Below are 21,787 nucleotides of genomic sequence, written 5' to 3'. Positions count from 1 at the left end.
TTCGTCAATTAATTTTACGATGCTGCGCATAGTAGGTGGTCCCGGTGCCTTTCCCACGACCTAACAGCGAAGATTAGCCAGGCCGGATTAGAACCTGGCACCTCCTCCTTTCCTGGGCAGCTGCGCTAATCAATGCGCCACCCAGTCAACGGGCCAAACAGCCTCTTCTTGGCATTCGAGGCGAGCGCGCCCCTCCTAGCGCTTGCGCGTTCACGAGGAAGGCGGCGTGCGTCTGTCCGGGGTCCGGCACCGTTTTACATCCGGGTCCCGCAACTCCTCCCTCTCCCGCCGCCGCTCTGGACGCTTCGGGGGCCACCCCCCCGCCGGCTGGCCGGCGCCGGGCGCTCCAATGAGAGCGGCTGCCTCTCCCTGCCTCGCGGAGCCAGGCGGCGCCGGCCGGAGCCCGAGTCCCGGCCCTGCGTGCGCGAGTCCGGCCAGCAGGCGAGGATGATGCCGGCTCTGGCCGCCCAGAGGCGGGGATGGCGCTGCCTCTACCGGCTGTACCTGCGGTGCCAGGCGGCGCAGCTCAGCCGGGTCTGCCACGGTGAGTGGGGGCTGGCGGGGAAGCCGGGCCCTCCAGCCCCCTTTCCCCGGCCGCCGCCCACCCTCCCCGGACCCACTGATGACACGGCTCTCCTAGGGCGCCTCCCCCCCCCCCACCTTACCCCTCCCACACGGCCACGCTGCCAGACCCTCAGTGTAGCCTCCCCCTGTGATCTGGGCTCCCCGCAGTCCCCCCCCATACAGTGCCGCCCCAAAGCCCCCCATATCTTATCCCATAGTCTATTTCCAAAATCCCCTTAAAACCTTCTGTCTCTCCCACTCCATGATCCATCATATTCCCACAATTTGCCAAAACCTGGTGCTCTTCAATTACACTCCCATATTCCCGTTTGTTCCTTATCCTCACCACTTCAATGCTCCTCTCACCAGCTCGGCGTCTCTCCAAGGTCCCATCATAATTCATATTTCATAGCCCTTAGCCTGTCTCACTTTTTGTCTGTCCACTGTACTAAAGGGAGCACCCCCAATGTTTTCTCATCTTGACCTCTGTCATTTAAAAATTGCCTGTTGGCTGTGTTGCAAATAGCCTCTCCCACCTATTCCCTGTTGAAATTGACTGAAGTAATCAGTATGGGATGAGGCAAAAAGTGGACAATAAAAGTATTGGATAATAAAGTGGAGGGAACAGTCCTGCACTGAATGTTACGGGGGATAAACTAATGTGACTTAAGAGGTCTTTTTTGTATCTGAACTTCTATGAAAAGGAAGTAGTTGAGTAAATTTCATGACGACTTCCTGTAGATCAGGTTCTTAATCATTGTGATGTCTAGGGCCACATTGGCAACTTGCGGAAACCCAATATTTTTAATAAAAATTCATTTATATATTTTCTTGTATGATGGGCAGAAGTTTCAGAAATTGCTTGTCCTTTGAGTTCACTAGCAATAAAAACCTGCAGCTGGTCAGTTTTATGATCATGTGGTAGTGGGAGAAGAGCTTGCTTGGGTATGCCTACATAGCATTTTAGGGCGATCCTCCCAACCCTGGTCAATAGCGCTAATAGCGCTAGCTCTAAATATAGCACTTTGAACTAGTTAGTTTCTTGCTTTTGTAGAATCCATATAATTCTTTTCATATAGCTGTTTTCTCCAAAACACATGCTGTACTGCTGTTTTATATAAAAGCTGCCTAGGACTCTTGAGTAAACTTTCCAGTGTATATCACAGACAGTTTCTGAAAATAAACACAATAGTTTGAAGCAAGAATGTAATGACTGAATTATTTTAGTCCATTATCAAGAGGTTTCCTCTTTGAATGTGAAATGTAGATACATTCAAAATACAGTTGGGTTTAAAAGCATGCATTTGTCAAGTACCATAAAGTGTTGTTTCTGTAATTTCTTAATTTATTAGACATGTGTTTAGCAGAGCATATTGAACTTTGGCATGGTATTTAAAGGCCTTTTGTTATCTGAATTACTTTGACATTAATGTAACTTACATATATTTTGTGTACAGTACCTTTATATTCAGATGTATCTGTTCTAGCTGTAGTGGAACATAATGTATGTAAAAGGCTGTAAGGAATTTTTATGGAGCACATGCTTTTATCAAACAATCTCTATGATTGTGTTGTGAGATGACTTGTGTAATAATAATGTAGTCCTCTGTTTAATGTCCAGTTATATGCAATGCAAGTAAGATAAGCAGTACTTGATTTTATAAGTATTTCCCAAAGACACCACACCAGCTTTTTTTTTTTTAAAGTAGGTGGTTGCATTTCAATGGTGGATGAAGTTATGTTTGCAGAGAAGATATATGCATTTTATGTGTCGATGCTTTGCTTGCTTATGTTGCTTAACAGAAGTTGGCTGCTAATGCTGATGGACCAGAACTGTGGTCAGTAAATTTGGTATACTGTGGGACAGTCTTTTAACACTAGCAATTGCCTGGTAAAGGTGGTGTCTCTGCAAACACAGAGAAAATGTTTGTGTGTAATATTTATGTATCACACTGTAAATCACACTTTAATTGTGGCTTATATGTTGTGGGTTGAGATATTACACCTGAATTGCAGACATCTATTACATATTTAGTCCATTAAAATATTTGTTTTTGGGTGTAGGGAGTGGAATTAAAGGACAAAACTGTTAGGATTATCTTGCTAATAGTTTTGCAGTGTATGCCATTGTCATTCTACTGTAATATCCTCTCTGACTGCCAAGTATTTTGGTCATTATAAAGATGGTTTTGTGCAGAGGGTGATTAAAATAGGGTTTATTCGAGCAGTAAGACAATCTTAAAGTAGCTTTCTGTTAGATAACTAAGAGACTCTCATGCAGTGTTTCAAAGGACTAGGATATGTGAGAAATTTAGCAAAACATATGAAAGTATATTTGTGTGTTAAAATGCTTGAGGAGAAGACAGGAGAAGCTTGGGAAATTGGTGAAAGGACTAGTTTTAGCTGTGTAGAGTTTAAGAAATTCGAGCACACAGGTAAAATGGGCAAAAATATTTATTAAAAGCTAATTTCCATAACTAATCTTGGCAACTCCTATTGAAACACACTTTCTCTTTTCTTCTCAAACTGATATGTGTAAAACTTTTTTCTTCTCAGGGTGGCCAGGCTCAATGAAATGTGGAAGTCTCTCTCACATACTGCCATGCAGTCATCTACCAGTCCAATCACTGAGTCAAGTGAGAGTTTACACCTCTGATGGTCAGAAAAAAGGCCCTGTACCAGGTCCTGAAGGAGCTGTGCACAAACCTGGAACAGGTCTGTGTGCTTTACATTTGTTTCGTGAATGTATGGGATGTGGTTCTTACCTGTTTTATATTTAAAAGGAGCAGATATACTAGAGCATTTATTCAGCAAATGATTCTGTTAGTTTGCCTTGTGCAATTAAAAACAAATCACAGTGTAGAACTGCATGTATTGTTATGCTACAGCTGCAGAATTTGGAAATAGTCAAACCTCCCTCCGTATATCAAGACTTCCAGTGAATGAGCATGGGTAAAAACTTAGATAGATTTCCTTTTTGTAAATATATGTTAAATGATAAATGTTGGGGAGAGACAGGATGGCTCAAGGGATAGATAATGGGATGCCTCTACAGTTTAGCAATCTGCCCCTGTTTAGTTACTTGTATACAATGAGTTGGTGCTAAAGATTGAATTGGCATAAAAATTGAACATGCTGATTAGTAGTAATTCCTTCCCCTCATGCTTGAGGCAAAATGGTGAGAAAGCTTAACCTGCTGTTTAAGCTGTAGATGTTCTGAGTATAGAGGATTTCACCCTGTAGAACTGTTAATCCGGCAATGTCCACAAGTACAAAATTATGTAACATTTAATATTGTGGAGAAGCCCACAGGCAACTTTTACTGTTGTGAAACTGGATGGCCCTGGAATTCCTACTGGAGAACTCTTCCCTACAGTTGCTTGAAGGTCTTATTTTTTTTCAGTCTTAAGCCAGATGTCTCATATTCCTGGTAGGACAGGAGCACTACCAATTCTGAGTACTTCTGTTCAAGCTGGTGACGGCACCAAAGCGCTTCACGAAAGTCGTCTCTGTGGGGGCGGCCCAGATGAGGCACAATGGCTGGACCATCTTCCTGTATCTAGATGATTGGCTACTAATGAGTAGATCATGTCAGGAGGTCCAGTTGGTGATCCTTGTCTTATTGCACCTTCTGACATCACTGGGGTCTGCGTAAACAGAGAAAATTCCACTTTGACTCCTACAAGGACTATAGATTTTTATCGGAGTGAACTAGAGTCATCCTCAGGAAAAGCCTACCTTCTTATAGACTGATTTCAGGCTATTCATAGCCTGATAAATCAAGTCACCCTCAAATCTTGCACCACAATCAGGGTCTGCCTTTTCCTACTAGGCCATATGGCTGCGTGTACATACAAAACACTGAAGTATCAGAGGGGTAGCTGAGTTAGTCTGAATCTGTAAAAAGCAACAGAGGGCCTGTGGCACCTTTAAGACTAACAGAAGTATTGGGAGCATAAGCTTTCGTGGGTAAGAACCTCACTTCTTCAGATACAAAACACTGTTTGCCAGACTCTGCATTTGCTACCTGTAGGCCTGGCTTCAGTTTGTTTATTCAACAGACAAGGACAACATGAATACCAGTGTAACAATCCCACCAAAAGTCAGAGCCTCTCTCGTTTGGTGGATGAAACTAGACCAGGTACAAGTGCGAGTTTCCTTTCTTCCACCCATCCCTGACACAATCCTAATCACGGATGCATCATTCATAATATGGGGACCACATATGGACAATCACACTACACATGCATGGTACGTGTTCCCCATGGGAGGCCAGATTGCATATAAATCTTCTGGAGATGAGGGCAGTTTTTCTAGCCTGCAACATATTTTTCTCTCTCATAAGCTCTCCCCACATCCAAATAATGTCGGTGACGGGGCTTTTTATGTAAACAAACAGGGTGGAGAAAAATCTCTTCCTCTGAGTATAAAGGAAGTGACTTACCTACCAGATGTGCAGAATACTCTGGCGGATTATCTCAGTAGGTACTTCTCCATAGACCATGAGTGGGAAATACACAATTCCCTCTTGACTGAAATCTTCACTGAGTGGATAACACCATCTTGGGACCTATTCTCCTCACAATCAAGCAAGAAATTCAACCTCTATTGTTCCAGAGCATCATTAGGTTGAGACTCCAGGGATGATGCCCTTGTGTTATTCTGGATGGACCATCTGAGGCAGGGGTCGGCAACCTACGGCACGCGTGCCAAACACGGCACGCAAGCTGATTTTGAGTGGCACGCTGCCTGCCCGGTGAGAGGAGGGGCAGAGGGGCCGGAAAGCACCACGCTGGGGGAAGAAGCGGAGGGGGAGGGAAGCTTGGCTGCTGCAGGACCAAGCTTCTGCCTCCTGCCCCGGCAGGGAGGAGTGGGGGGAGGGGGATCTTTTAACTCAGGACAAAGGATCTTTTAACTCAAGACAAAGGCAGGATCAGACATCCCAACCCAGACCTTAATCTCATGGCCTGGTAGTTGGATGGTCATCAGATTTGGAATGTTCATGGTCTGAGGCCATCCACACTATCCTTAATAACAGCAGAAAAATGTCCACTAGAAAATGCTGTTTATCTAAATGGAGGTGTTTCTATACCTGGCCACAACGGAATCGGTTATCACCAGAATCAGAAGGTGTCCTTGTCATTTTAGATTATCTTCTATCCTTCAAAATGTCAGAGCTTTTTTTAGTTTGCTGCCAGGTGGACTTTCAGCTGTCAATGCCTTTCATCCTCCAGTGGAAGGCCACTCTATCTTACTCACCCAATCACAATTCAATTCTTGAAAGGTCTCATTAGGACCTTCCTGTTGGTGATGAAACCCACACCACCATGGGACTTCAGCTTGGTGCTGTCAGCTCTTACCAGATCACCTTTTGAATCAATGGCCACATGCTCCATGTCACAGCTCTCCATGAAGGTTGCCATCACATTGGCTATGTGGGTGAGCAAACTGGGAGCACTCGTTTTAAACCTACAGTATGCCATATTTCATAGAGAAAAGATCTCCCTTCATCTCCACCTGAAATTGATCCCCAAAGTTATTTTAGAGTTTCACATGAACCAGCCTCTTCGCTTACTGATATTCTGCCCAAAGCCGCCTCTTTCCAGCAAGAAAAAGAGGCTGCACTTCCTCCATTGCAAACGGATCTTGGCCTCTTCTCCGCAAAGAACAAAAGCAGTTAGGAAAACACGAAGACCATTTGTCACAATAGCAGAGCAATGGTGAGGGCATGTTATCAGCACAGAAACTCTCTAAGTGGATCTCTGGATACATATTTCTGTGTAATCAGTTGGCATGTATTTTTCCCCTGAATGGGGTGAGGGCCCACTCTGTGAGCACACAAAGAACCTCAATGGCATCTCTTTGAGAAGTACCAAGTACTTGATATTTGTAAGACCTCTACCTGGAGGTCCATCCATGTCTTTATGAAGCATTATGCTCTGGTCTAGGCTTCCTCAGCATCTGCAGCTGTGGGGACAGCAGTGTTAGACATCCATACCAACTGCATCCTCGTACCCTCCACTTATTTCAGTACTGCTTACCAATCAACCATGTGTGCAATATACATAGGGACCAGTGCTTGACGAAATGGAGGTTACTTACCTGTAATTGAGGTTCTTCGAGATGTGTAGTTCTTATTTATATTCCACTACCTGCCTTCCTTCCCTTCTGCTTCATATCCTGTCTGATTCACGGTAAGAAGGAACTGGAGAGGCATCGGTCCACTCTGCCCTTTATGCCTTTAATTGCGAGAACAGGGAGAGCAACTGCTTATGTGCGGATCAACAGACGCTACTTGCTACAAATCTCCTGTCTCAGGCATGTGGAGCACATGTGTATTCACATGTGGAATACAGATAGGGACCACACATCTCCAAGAACTTCTAGTTACAAGTAAGTAATCTCAGTTTTTAGTGATTATGTCCTTAGGTAAGTCTGTCAACCTTTTTGAGCCTCCATTTCCCTATAAGTAAAAAATGGGATATTTTCCTACCTGACTGGGCATTCTGAAGATTAATTTATTAATGTTTAAAGGGCATCTCAACCTCTGTCCATCCAAAGATCAGCAGTTTTGAATTCTAATACTCCATTCTTTTCTTATTGGCTCATTGTGTTTTTTGTCAAGTCTCCAGAGCAGGGTAATATATTTTAAAAGGGTACTTAATGCTGTCTGAACAGTCAAATATAAATCTTGACATTTGATGTGTAATTATTTTTTTCGTATGAAAGTTTATGGCATAACCTTTCATTAAATAATGTCACTGAGCTACGTTTTTGAACAAGAAAAAAATTATCTGTACAATAGAAGGTGACTTCTGGCAAACTGGAAGCAAATACGCCAGACAATCTTGTCTGTGTATATGAAGAACGATAGTTTGTCAATGCCCATGTTTTTAAGTATGATGAGAAATGAACAGCAAAGAGTATCTTATTTATTTTGAACCTTTTTTTTTTAACATTGGTGTTCTTCAGGCTATCCAGAGAGCAGGTAACACTTTTCAACAGGAAGAAAAGGGCTGAGTTATTTTTAGGCTTTTCCAAACTCACTTGCTGCAAGATTAGTGCAAATACATTAGAAACTGTTTTGTGTTTTTTTTTTTTTTTTTCTTACTGTTACCTCAGTCTTTCCAAAATAATATACTCAGACCATGTTAGACCTTCTTGGTAGTTCCTGTCATATCTAATGGCTACGTTCTTGACTTAAGAGTAGTTGTGTAGCCTTAGCTTCAAGAATATTTGACTTTTGAATAATTCAAATCAGATGTTAAGTCAGGAGCCTCTCATTAAGCAACATAGACCTACTTGAAGAATCCTTAAGGTCTTCTGAGTACTCCAAATTGCTTCAGTTTCAATAAAATTAGTTTTAATTTTGCTAATGACAGCAGATGTGTGGCAAACATCCAGTGCTAGAGTACTAACACAGCGTTAGATCTGTTATTGGAATCATAAGGATTTTATTCTGATGATACAGTGAGTTTAGATGATGATTTTCAAAATAAATATTCAGACATGCATTTGAACTATCTGATAGCTTGCATTTGGAATTTGAAATGTTAATATACTTCTGTTGTCCAGTTTCAACAGAAATTCATGACACAAGAAAATCTATGGATTTTGATTTTTCACAAGCTACTGTGTTCTTCAAAATCTTAGCTCTTTTGTTTAAAATGTTTCCAGGTCTTCAGATGGTTTTTAATCTGTAAACCAAAGCATTTGTGATATTTTCTGCAGACAGAAAATATACAGTTTTAGACTTCATTATCTTACTAATGGGGTAGTAGCTGCAAACCTCAATTCTTACTGCTTACGGGTAAAATTTTGCATCAAGTTTGTCCAGAACTATAAAGATGCAGCTGAAAACATTTTGATTCATGACCATTTTCGAATAGCTTACAATACAGTGAAAACCCTAACAACTTTGTTGAATATCAAATTTCAACTTTCAATGTTTAAATTAATGTGTATTAATATTTATACATTATCTAATTCACATTATATGAGAGTATTCACAAATACAGTACAATGAGCTAAAAGTGGTCAATTTTTAATTCACATGATAGTAATATAACTTTATGCAATTTTCTGCTGGCCTGCTAACAATAGTCTTTTATTTTATTTAATTATAATTGTTTACATGTATCAGCAGTGAGGGTTTTTTTATTTTTTTACAGCACGGGATACCACCAGTGCAGGCCAAAAACCACTTTTATTGCAAGAGCCAATCCAAGTAAAAGGTAAACATGTATGTTATGTTGCAATGGTACAGTTGTTAGGCTGTGGTGTTTCCTTTTAAGGTATCTTTCCGACTTTAGAAGTTATGAGACTTGGAGGAAATCATCTTTGAACATTAGGAGGCCCATGAGTAAGTAGGAAGTGTGTAAGATAGTTTGTGTCTTGGGCTTACTTACATACACATTTGTGGAAAAACACTCACATATCAACTTTCCGTTTGGTGTCTGTTTCTTTTAGAGAATGTCTTCTGAAAATAGTACTACTCAGAGATGGAGTGAATAATTAGAAATAGTGTTGCTGCCAAAAGTGTGGCTTTAACTACCACTTTAAGCTGATAAATCTATATATCAGCTGATGAACTATGATTTGTCTCCCTTCATCCAGTCTAGTATCTCAGCCTGTCTTTCATCTCTTCATGGATGTCCAGTCAACATCTTAAACTCAGCGTGGCCAAAACTGAGATTTTTGATCTCTTCCCCCACTCCTAGCCTCAAGCCCTCCTTTCTCCCCTTTCTCTTATCATGATGAAAAACATTTAAGAATGCTGCAGCTAAAACACCTTGGCTTGTCATTCTGACCGTGTCAGCCCCTTTCTTCCAGGGGTTCCCTTTTCACACTTGCTTCCTTGTCTTTAAGACCTGCCATAAGTTAACTTCAGCCTACCTAGCTGATATAACTTATTGTCATGTTGACTGCTGCCTTATCTCCACCAGTACTCCTAGTCATTGCTACTTACTGGTCATCTTCTTCCTTAACCACCTCTGTGCTTTTAACTACTCAGTACCTTATGCATGGGGAAAAACTCCCTGATAAAATCTGAATTGTTGTACTTTATATTCCTTTAAATCCTTTAAGACTTGCCTCTGCTCCAATACCTACAAAACTCAGGCTGCTGATCCTGGCTAGACAGGTGACACTCTGCCTGTTCCTCCTCTCTCCTCTTCTACTTCCTTACTCTAAGCCCAGTTAACACTCACTTCTCCCCTCTTCCCCCATCTACAGTACATGTAATTAACAAAGCGGTTCATTTGCTTGTATGTTCTGTTCATATCCTCTAACCTTCATCAGTTTGGGCCTATTGTTGCTAAGGAAAGGTGTGTTTTGTATAAAGAGATAGCTAATTTACTGTAAAGCAAACAAACCCACAACTTCTTCCTAGTGAAAAAGGGTGAGGATTCCCTCTTTTGTATTTGTATGATGCTCAGCTCAATGGGGCTGTATAGGCCTTTAGGCACAATTGTATCCTAAATATTTACTATTACAAATAGTAATGAAATAACAAAGCACTGAAAACGCTTAAAGGTTATATTTTAAAGAATTAAAAAAATGTTTTTTATTACATTACTGTGGAAACTTAAAATTGACATTATTTTTCAAATTTGTCTTTTATTTTGAAATATTGAGTGGATACTTTGTGACCTTTTGCTAATCTATAACCCAAGATATTAAAGTTAATAAACTTTTTCAAGGGTTAGTTTAAAGAAAAAAAATTAAAGCATGCAAGAGCCATTTTCTCTATTTGACAATTGTTCTCTTCCATTGCACTGCCCAAGCAACTCTTTGGTAGTGTCCATTAGATCCAAAGAGATCGTGATGTAGCACATACTACTAGATGCTGAAAATTTACTTTAAAACAGTGTTGTAGATTAAAAAACCCACTGGATGCCATAAATACACCAGAATTTTTGTAAATAAATGCTGAAATTTGTAATGCCTGTGGGTTACTTGGTGTCAGCTGAAACTTTTTGCTTCAAAGCTTCCAGAATTCAGACCAGAAAGAAGGCACACATGTTAACATTGAGGATAGTTAACCATTGGAACAAGTTAGGAAGAAATGTGGATTTTTAATCGCTTGAAGACTTTAAATCAGGACTAGATATCTTTCTAAAAGATATGCTGTAGCTCCAACAAAAGTTGTGGGCTTGATGCAGGAATTACAGGGTGAAGACTAAAGGCCTCTGTTATGGAGGAGGTCAGACTAGAATCCTAGAGGTCTCTTCTTGCCTTAATCTGTGAATTGTAAATTTTCAAAGATCTCTGTTCTCCTTTAATACACCTAATATCCTTCATCAACTGTAACTATTCTTTAATGGCAACCTGCCTAACATATTAACAAAAGTAAACTGAATAGTGATTTTAAAATTAAAAATCACTGTAAGGATGTTGTACTTGGGTGACAAGCAGCCAAGAATGGCATAACTGAAAGTAAGATACATTTGCATTTAAAATTGTATATGTTCTCATGGTCTCCTGCTTGTGCATCAAATTCTAAAAAGATTATAGTAGAATCTCCTAGGTAGATGCTACATATAAATAAGGAATGTGTACTTTTAATTGTTCTACAGTCCACAAAGCACAGTATGGCAATTTGAAGAGAGAGAACTCTGGAAAGTACTAGGTGGAGTATTTAAAAAATAAAAAAGCGGAGGGTACGGTCTGTTTCAGTTCTGGTTTAGTTCTGAAAAGATCAGTAGCAATAGCAAAATAATTAACTACTGAGATTAGAAAATAATTTGCTAAGTCTTTGGCCACCAGTGACTGAGTAGAATATGTTCATATCTGCTTTTTTTGTTGCCAGAATAGCAATTTTTATTATATTAAATGACAAAATTAAGTTAAATTACTCTGTTCTTAACAATGTTTATTTCCATTCTGTCCAGAAAATTAATTTTTCTATCAGAGTACCTTCCTCTTTTACTTCTCTTGTTAAACCTCTTTATCCCAGAATCCCTGGCAGGAAGGAAGAATTTACATGTCTCCATTTAAATGGGGTAAATTCACTATTTCCCATGATTTCACGGAGGGCTAAATTGTCTTTCAGAGCCTATACTGTAGCATGCTCAATATGACTTTTAATTGCACTTAATAATACTTTTTTTTTTTTTTTTAGTTAAAGCAGTTCTTAAAAAGAGAGAATATGGACCAAAATACACACAAAATAATTTCATCACTGGTGTCAGAGCAATAAATGAGTTCTGTCTTAAATCCAGGTACAGTAGTTTAAGTGAGTTAAAGTATAATTGTCTATATATTTTTGACTTGTTTGTATGTGTTTCAGAAGTGAAGAATGGCTTAGCACCGTGGGACACTAATCCTGATTGAAATGTCTAGGCGCCACTCCAATATACACAGTAAATTGTAGACTGACTGAGCTGACGCTTCATTTGAAAATGACTAAGCTTCAAGCTAATTGCAGTCATGGTGGCTGATGGATTCAAACTCTTTCAAAGGGGCATTGTAATAGTTTTAAAAATATTTATATATATATATATTAAACAAAATTAACTTCATTTAAGTTCTCTTTCCAACACCGCTATCCTTCCTCTTCTCTAAAGTGCTGACTCTGCATGCCAAGAAGTGCAGATCCTATTAGTCACTGAAGAGACAATGCTGTCTCTAGAACAGCCAGCTTTCCATAGGGGGCACAGGCAACCTTGTAACAGTAGTTAAAAACCTTGCAAATCTCTAAAATATGAAAGCCCACTTAGAAGCCATAGGAAGCTTCATGTTAAACTTTAAGTACTTGAGAATTATATCTGTTTACATGTGCTTATTATTATATTATAATAATAAGCTTATTATATTTTGCCAAATTAAGACTTAACTCTCAGTATAATCCTGATTTAATCACATGTATCATTCTGGACCATGGTTATTGTTACTTTACCTAATTCTCTTTAGTGTCTGTCATCCATCGCTGGCATTCACTTAAACAACACAGTTCAAATGTGTGATCTCATTTATAAAATCTATTTGACCTTTATTAAATAAGTTGTTTGCAGTGGTGGTGCTTGTGTTGCCATGTTTACCCCAGGATACAAAAGACACAGATAGGTGAGGTAATATATTTTATTGGACCAACTTCTGTTGGTGGAAAGGACAAGCTTTCAAGCATCACAGAGCTCTTCCTCAGGTCTGGAAAACATAATCTGAATGTCTTGTCCCACTTTGTATTTGGCTCATATTGTTAAGCAGAAGGGTTTCACACATAGGAGATCACCCTTCTGCTTAACAAAATGTCTCACCTTGTCTTTAGCTCTGACACTCAGGGTACCTTCTCCAAACCTGAGGAAGAGTACTGTAATGCTCAAAACCTTGTCCCTTCCACCAACAAAAGTTGGTCGAATAAAAGATATTACCTCACTAGCCTTGACTCTCTCTTTATTAAATATGAAAGTTTGACTTTCATAGCAGAATTTAAAAATTGTAACTATTTCTGCTCTGGGTCTTACTTATCACCCTAGTATCTTAGTCCAGCCAAAGGTCTTAACTAAATGAAATCAGTTTATCATAACTTATTTTCTCTATAGGCAGATTAATTTGAAAATATATTTGTTGGCTTTTACATAGAAAGTTCTAGACAGAAATAATAGGACCATAGATTAGTTATTGTGATCAAACCAAATGATTTCCTATTTTTTATATATAAACATCTTCTGTAATAGAGTGTCTTGATTCAGATGGTGGAGGAAGTAACTAGGGGGACAGCCATCTTAAACTAGATTCTGACTAACAGGAAGGAATTAGTTGTGAATCTGAAGGTGGAAGGCAATTTGGGTGAAAGTGATCATGAACTAGAGTTCATGTCTCTAAGGAAAGGAAGGAGTGAGAGCAGCAGAATAAGGACAATGGACTTTTAAAATGCAGGCTTTAACAAACTCAGAGAACTAATAAGTAAAGTCCTATAGTAAGAAAATGTAAGGGGAATAAGCAGTTCAGAAAAGCTGGCAGTTTCTAGAAAAGACAATATTAAAGTACAAAAAAAACTATCGCAAAGCGAAGGAAAGATAGGAAGAATAGTAAGAGGCCAATTTGGTGGTATGAGGAGCTCTTTAATGACCTGAAAATCAAAAAGGAATATATAGAAAGTGGAATCATGGACCAATTCTTAACTGTGAGTACAAAAGTATAGCACAAGCATGTAGAAATCAGAGCAAAATCAGGCTAAGAAACAAAATGAGTTACAGCTAGCAAGGGGCACAAAAGGCATAAGGAGTGGTTCTATAAATACATTAGGAGCAAGTGAGAGACAAAGGAAAGCATAGATCTACTACTTAAGTGAAGAAAGAGATCTGCTAATGGACTGCACCAAGAAGGCCGTGGTGTTGAATGCCTATTTTGCTTCAGTCTTCTCTAAAAAAGTTAATTGTGACCAGAATCTTAACATAGTTTATATTAACAAAAAGGGGGAAGGGAACACAAGCCAGAATAGGGAAAGAACAGGTTAGTTAAAATATTGGGTAAGTTAGATATATTCAGGTTGTCAGGGCTGGATGAAATGTATCTCCGGGTACTTCAGGAACTACCTGAAGCAATCTCAGAACTGCTAGCAATTATCTTTGAGAACTCATAGAGGACGTATGAGGTCCCAGAGGACTAGAGAAGGGAAAATGTAGTACCTACCCTTAAATAGGGGGAACAAAGAGCACCTGGGGAATTATAGACGAGTCAGCCTAACTTTAGTACCTGGAAAGATACTGGAACAAATGATTACATAATCTGTTTTTATAAGCACCTAGAGGAGAATAGGTTGATAAGTAGTTCCAAATTTAGAAGCAAAGGAAGATTCCCAGTGTTGTCATTATCACAGAGATAAAGCGACTGCCATTTGCAGATGCAGGCAACCTCTCTCAGGTTTCAGTGCCAGGTGTCTGGAGAATGAAAATATGCTGAATGCAATCATCACTACATGAGTGTCATGGACACTCAACCTAAGCTTAATGCAATGGCAAACAGAGCAGCAGGTAAAGAGTATGAAAATGAAGACAACTATGCTAACATTAGATTCCGGTTTGTTGGAATTGAAAACATTCCTGTAATGAGATCCAGCCTGCAGAAACTTTTAGAAGTCAGTGGTACAAAAGCTCTGTCTATCAACAATTTCTTGTCTGGTTTGGAGAACTCTAGCTGGCTGTGTCATATCAAAGCTGTGTTGGATGCTGCTATCTTCTTAGCCAAAGCAATAGCAGTTGAAAATACAACTATGCTAGTTCATTGCTCTGATGGCTGGGACATGACTTCCCAAGTTTGTTCCCTTGGCTCGCTTGTTGGATTTGTTTTATAGAACAATACAAGGTGTCATGGTTTTGATAGAGATGGACTGGCTCTCTTTTGGACACATTTTCTGACAGGTGTGATCAATTGGATGGTGACCCAAAGGAAATCTCTCCAGTTTTCACTCAGTTTTTAGAAGGTGTGTGGCATCTCACAGAGCAGTTTCCACGAGCCTTTGAATACAATGAAGCTTTTCTCCTTTAGAGCCATGAACATGTCCATTCATGTCAGTTTGGAAACTTCCTTGGAAACTGCCAAAAAGAGCTAGAAGAACTAAAATTAAGAGAAAACGTATTCCTTATGGCCATTCCTTCTGGACGAACAGAAGAAGTATCTAAATTATCTATACAATCCAGATTTTTCCCAGAAACTTGCCCTCTTGGAGCCTAACAGTGTCCTTCAATTTTAAGTTATGGAGAAATATGTATCATCAGTTTGACTGAACTATGAACTCAGGCAATCTGTATTTAATTTCATCATGACCATGAATGAACAAAATAAACAACTGGAGAAAGACTTTAAAGAACTGGAAGCTAAAATGAAACTGAGAAACAGGCAACCAGAAGAACTCCTCGCTAAGGAACCATTGCAGTCTGTCCATCCTGCTTCACCAGCACTTAACACTTCTTTGTGCTTTAAGAAGGAGCAGCCTCTGTTAACTGTGAATGACTCCATTCGAACTATAGAGGGCAGCAACACAGCAGACAATTGCTGCAGTGAATAAAAAGTAGTAGCCAATATGAATATGTCAAGAACAAATCATGCCAGAACCTAATTTCTTCCTTTGACAGGGTTACTGGCCTTGTGGATAGCAGTCAATATGATATCTTGATTTTTAGTAATGTTTTTGACATTGGCCCACATGACATTCTCATAAGCAAACTGAATTACTATAAAGTGCATAACTTGTTGAAAAGCCATACTCAAAGAGCAGTTATCAAAGGTTTGCTGTCAGACTGTGAGAATGTATCTATTGGGGGTCCTGCAGGGCTCTCTTGGGTCAGGCACTATTCAGCATTTTTGTTCATGACTTGAATAATGGAGTGGACAGTATGCTTATAATATTTATGGAAGACTCCAAGCTGAGAGGAGTTGCAAGCACTTTGGTGGACAGGAGATTAGAATTCAAAAGGACCTTGACAAATTGGTCTGAAATTAAAAAGACAAAATTAAATAAAGATAGATGCAAAATACTACACGTTGGAAGGAAAAATCAAATGCAAAATGAGGAATAATTGGCTATGTAGTAGTACTGCAGAAAATAATTTGGAGTTATAGTGGATCACAAATAGTATATAATCCAGCAGTGTGATGCAATTATAAAGGCAAATATCATTCTGGGATGTATTTAACAGGGGTCTCATATGTAAGGCACAGGAGGTAATTTGTTCTGATCTACTTGGCACTAGTGAGGCCTCAGCTGGAGTATTGTCCAGCTTTGGGTATCACACTTTAAGAATGATGTGGACAAATTGGAGAGAGCCCAGAGGAGAACAACAAAAATGATAAAATGTTTAGAAAACCTGACCTCTGAGGGAAGATTAAAAAAACTGGGCATGTTTTGTCTTGACAGAAGACAGCGGAGGGGACACCTGATAAGTGTTCAGATATGTGAAGAAATGTTATAAAGAGCAGGGCCGGCTTTAGGGTGATTCAGCCGATTCCCTGGAATTGGGCCCCGAAACATCCCGAAGGAGCTGCCGCCAAAGTCCCGCCACTGTCTTCGGCGGCAGCTCAATCGCTGCCGTGGAGGAAGGACCCTCTGCCGAAGTGCCGCCGAAGGCACTGGCAGCCAATTGAGCACTTGAGCCAATTGAAGTCCCAGCACTGTCGTCATCGGCAGCTCAATCGTTGCCACGGTCTTTGGCATTTCAGCGGAGGGTCCTTCCTCTGCGGCAGCGATTGAGCTGCCGCCTAAGACAGTGGCGGGACTTTGCCGGCAGCTCCTTCTAATTGGGCCCCGCAGTGCCTAAAGCCGGCCCTGATAAAGAGGATGGTGATCAGTTATTCTCCGGGTCCACTGAAAGTAGGACAAGTAGTATTGGGTTTAATCTGCAGCAAGGGAGATTTAGATTAGTTATTAGGAAAAACTTTAAGGGTAATTAAGTACTGGACTAGATTAGCAAGGGAGGTTGTGGAATCTCTGTCATTGGAGGCTTTTAAGAACAGGTTATCTGTCAGGGATGGTCTAGATATACTTGGTTTTCCTCAGTGTTGAGTACTGGATTTATATGATCTCTTTCCAGCTCTACATTTCTGATTCTATAAAGTGTATTACAGTGCGGGGGGAGAAAAAAAAATTGATAGCCAAACATAGCAAATACTTGCTCAGCCACAGTTTTTACATAGCTTTAGACCTGTGTTACTGAAAGAGGGGGAAATAGCCTGGGTATTGCGCATAATCCTTTAGGCTTTCTTAAAGTGATCCATGACCTGTAATTTTCATGTAGGTAGCCACCAGAGAGGAATAAGAGGGAGTATGGGTTAATTTATCATCCAAAGAATTTCCTCCTTTCAGTTGCTAAGGTATAACATTCCCATGTGTTAATATGGGCCCACAGTTTGGAGTTTGAGCCCAGGCAAATGCCATATGAGCGTCAAGAGCAATTTAAAGAACACTTTATACTGCTTGTATTGCCACTGGACTGTGTTTAAGTAAAAACCCTCAGCTTCCTGTCAATTTCTTTAAACTTGCCAAGTTAAGAAAAAATTTAGGGTAGATTTTTAAACATAATGATATAATACTTTTAAAGATCAGTACATTTGATCTTTATATTGACTCCTTTATGTATAGTATGAACATGTTTTTTGTTGCAATAAACTGTTTCTATCCTTCAACAGTGATCTAGAACAGCTGAGGAAAATCAGACGACGAAGTCCCCATGATGATACTGAGGCTTTCACTGTATTTTTGAGATCAGATGTAGAGGCAAAGTAAGCTTATTAGTTTAAAAGGAAATTAGTTGGCAATTTAAGTAATTTAACTTTGGTTATATGAGAGAATGGTATAAGATATAATTTAAAAGGTTAACTTTATAATGGAAGGGGCAGTAATATTTTCCTTCTCTGTCTAAATGCATTTATATGTGCCCATTGTTGTAGTAACTCGGTACAGTATACAAAATTGAAGGGTCACATTGTATTTATCCAAATTGAAATCTAACTCTCCCCCTACACTGTCTTATCATGTGAGATTAGTCTGGATGGATTTCTTCCAGAAGAAATATTGATAAGACATTATGCTACTCTGGTGTTAATGAAGGCTTGGGTTATGTCATCAAAAACTTGAAATTCAAAGCATTTTGTTTTGTAACATATAGTGTGTGGAAATCAAAAAGATTTCCAAATTATTTGTATTTTGTGCAGATCTCTAGAAGTTTGGGGAAGCCCAGAGGCTCTTGCTAGAGAGAGAAAACGGCGTAAAGAAGCAGAGATAGAATACAGAGAAAGTAAGTGTAGAGGGTTGTGTTTTTTTTTTTTCCCAAATGTCTCCAAAATGCCTTATCAATCACTGTTAACTTCAACTTCATACTTCCCCGTGGGAGAATAACACATCATTCACTTCACCCTTGTATGGGTGTCCAACATATACATATGTTTTTGTTAAGGTTTTGTGGTATAGTGTGGCCATGAGAAATGTGTGTATTGTTAATGTACACATAGGGGGTATATGTGATGTGTTTAAATGAGTTAATCTTAACTGAATGTATCCTTGCTTTTATGGATTAATTTGTAGATATTGTTAAACAACCCGAATGGGTTTTGAGCAAAGCTTTTTTCTTTGTGAGAATTTACAAAAATATCAAAACCAGTTCAAGCTTTGCCTTTTATTTGTTTTATGCTATTTTAACTACTGATTCATGATACCTTATCTTTTGTAATTTTAGTCTAATGCTTTTAAAAGTACGTATTCTGATGATCCACTCTTTCCTTTAAATCAAAATTGTAGATTTTATTCATAATGTTACAACAAAACTCAATCATTTCAATATTTACAATAGATTCAATTTTTCTCTTGTTGGAAGCACTGGCCAATTAAAATTCTTGCAGAAGCAATATTAGTTGAGGTGATTGTTCCAGTTACGCAATTTTAAAATTAGAGGTCTGTTGTAGTTCATAAAAATAAGTTTACCATTGAAAAAACTGAAAGTAAAACAGGGCCTGATCCTGCAAACATATAGCACCTTTGTAACTTAATACATGTGTAGTCCCAATGGAAGGGAGGGGTACATGTCTGCAACTATTTGTAAAGATTGTAAGAATTGAAACTGTTTTTAAGGATTTGAGCCAAATATTGCAAAGTGGGAGCCTGAAAGATTAACAACGAGCAAAAGTTTCCAGATCTTAATGTGAAAGCAAAATTGAATAAAATAGCAGTGGTACCGTGCTGTTATACGGGTGTACATTTACTGTATTAGAGCACAGTCCTTTTGAAGTGGGAATTGCCTATCAGGCTGACCAATATTGTCTCATTTCCTTGTATTCCCATCTGCACCAGTTTCTTCTCTCTTGTCTTGTACTTGGATCGTAAACTCTTTGGGACAGGAACCTCTTTTTGCTCCTTTTGTGTGCCTAGTGGAATGGGGTTCTGATCCATGACTAGGGCTCTTAGGTGCTATGGTAATGCAAATAATAATATTTGTGACAGAGCAGCAGTGTAGGAAAAAGGGTTCTGAAGTTGAGGGGGCTGAGGAAAGAAAGGCTCTGACCCCTTTACTCCAGGTAAAAGGGCCAGAGCTGCATAAAGGGTCTCTAGAAGCCTAGATCTGGCTAGGGGATGAATCCTTCAGCACAGCAACTGTGGAAGACAGCTGTAAGGCTACCTTCCAAAGACCCTCTTGCAAACTCTGGCAAATGAGATGTCCGTAGTCAGGAGAGGTGTGTCGGGGCAGGGTCATAGCACAAAGAGCTGTGGAGACTGTGGGCAGCACTGGGACAGACTGTTATTTAGACACATCCTCCCCAGGGCTCTCTGTGTTATGCCAGGGGCTATGGAATATCCCAGAGTTGGGAGGCTGAAAAGCTGGTTTAGAGCCACCATAGTTCCCTTCTCCCTGGCCTGTAGATTGTGTATGGCATCTCTTAGAGATGACCTACAGAATCTCACCCCTAAACTTAAATTATTTTTCAAGATGTTATGAGTCAACTTAGACACCTGTCAGCTTTTTGGTAAAGAAGATACTTTTCAGTTTCAATTCCAATGCTAAGTATTTACAATGTTATGCCTGGGTTCTGTTAAGAAACAGAGATCCTTTAAGAAATCTAAATTTGACCAGATCTGCTTGTTTAATATAAATACATTTGTATGCAGTAGCAAACTTACCTGAGTTGTGTAAAGGAAAAAAATCTTGAAATCCTGAAATTATTTTCAACTGCTAAGTGCAGCATGTAACTAGAGTTGTCTTATTGCAGATCTGTTTAGAAACCAAAAGCTGTTAAAGGAATACAAAGATTTTCTTGGGGATACTAAGGTAAGAGATCATTTAAATTCCTTTGGTAAAATCACCATTAAGGTGTGTGTGATTGCTTACAGCATATTTCTGAGAAAAAGAATGTGGGGAAAAAATGTATAGGCAGCTTTACAAGATTTTGTTGAAAGTTATAAATGACCTGTAACACATCTGTTTTATATCATTCTGATTGTAATAGAATCTTAAATTTTTAAAATACTATTTAAATGGATTCTGATCTGATCGTAGTATGGCCCATTTGCAAGAGCTGGTTTGTGGATCTCCTCCTCTCCCAGATTTCTAATGACAATCTTATTGTGATTCCACCCCAGACTTGTGGCAACTTGCTGAATGTGTACAATACACAAAGTTAATTACATAAAATCATATTGGTTGTTTTTTTCTATTTCATTTTCCCTCCATCTGTTTGAACAAATCTCCTCAGCCTGTTTTGGCTTTCTTGCTTCCCTCTCCCTAAGCAACCTAGTTGAGAGAGCTCCTAACTCCAATCCTGCTGGATGATATCTAACACTTCTTTCTGTTGGACTCTGGTTCCTCTCCTCACTCTGTTTGTGGTTGCAGTGGCCCCTGGTGGAGGCTGCAGTGCTTGCTTAACCTCCTTTACAGCTATTCCTGCACTGTCTATTGAGCTGAAAAGGGAATTGTCAGTATCATGTGAATAATCAAGAGCTCCACAGACCACAGTTTGAGAACTTCTGCACGAAAACTAGGTATCTTAGTTATGCATGAGACCAAACTGTAAATCTAGTGAGCTGTCCATGATAAATTACTGGATTATGCAGAGCAATGCTTCAACTGTTAACAGGAATTCTAGTACTACATGATATTGTAGGTGTTGTATGTGGTGTACAGTAGACTACTGATAGTCCCTTCATAAACCCAGGATTTAGCTATATTACTACTTCATTGTTCAGTTTAGCAATTTATTTTAGCATTCTCTCATTTCTGTATTTAGCCACGCTCCAGCACAGCCGGTATGTTGCTCAAAGGACCAGGAAAGGTGGTGATGGTTGCTATTTGCATGTAAGTTTGGAAAAGTAAATGTTTTGTAAATGCAAGAGTAAAAAATTATATATCCTAGAAATGGAAATAGTCTGTATTTTTGAGTTACAGATCCTAGTGTTCTCTGCAATTCTGCAGCTATGAAATTTGCTGAAGAGCCCACCATTGCCGCAGCAATGTGACCCAGAAAACAATCTTTATTTAAAAGAAATTATGGGCAAAATTTTTTAAAATGGGTGCCTAAAATTAGGTTCCAAGTCCATATTTAGGCATTTAGTTAAATAATAGGCATGACTTTCCAAAGTGCTGAGAATCCAGCAGCTCTCATTGAAGGTACTTATAACCTAATAATAAAGCAAACCTGAAAAGCAGCTAAAACATTAGTTTCACTCCCCTTTCTCTGTAATATAATAAAACAAACTACAGCAGTTAGGTTTCATTAAGATTTAATTACCTTTAGGAGA

At 39.3% G+C, this 21,787-nt stretch overlaps 1 protein-coding gene across 1 annotated transcript in view; it reads left to right on the top strand.

Annotated features, from left to right (window-relative positions):
- The first annotated feature begins 278 nt into the window (after nucleotides 1-278).
- The window catches only part of SLC30A9 (solute carrier family 30 member 9), a 64,779-nt gene continuing 43,270 nt past the window's right edge, over nucleotides 279-21,787 (top strand). The window contains exons 1-8 of the mRNA XM_034771195.1: nucleotides 279-544; nucleotides 3,121-3,279; nucleotides 8,736-8,798; nucleotides 11,687-11,786; nucleotides 17,692-17,784; nucleotides 18,217-18,299; nucleotides 20,263-20,321; nucleotides 21,277-21,344. Of these exons, the coding sequence (XP_034627086.1) occupies nucleotides 448-544; nucleotides 3,121-3,279; nucleotides 8,736-8,798; nucleotides 11,687-11,786; nucleotides 17,692-17,784; nucleotides 18,217-18,299; nucleotides 20,263-20,321; nucleotides 21,277-21,344 (722 nt within the window). The 5' untranslated portion in view covers nucleotides 279-447. The remainder of the gene's footprint in view (nucleotides 545-3,120; nucleotides 3,280-8,735; nucleotides 8,799-11,686; nucleotides 11,787-17,691; nucleotides 17,785-18,216; nucleotides 18,300-20,262; nucleotides 20,322-21,276; nucleotides 21,345-21,787) is intronic.

The sequence above is a fragment of the Trachemys scripta genome, chromosome 5 (assembly GCF_013100865.1).
Source record: "Trachemys scripta elegans isolate TJP31775 chromosome 5, CAS_Tse_1.0, whole genome shotgun sequence".
Taxonomy (NCBI): Eukaryota; Metazoa; Chordata; order Testudines; family Emydidae; genus Trachemys; species Trachemys scripta.
The sequence above is the reverse complement of the archived record's forward strand: the minus strand, read 5'-3'. Positions and strand labels throughout refer to the sequence as shown.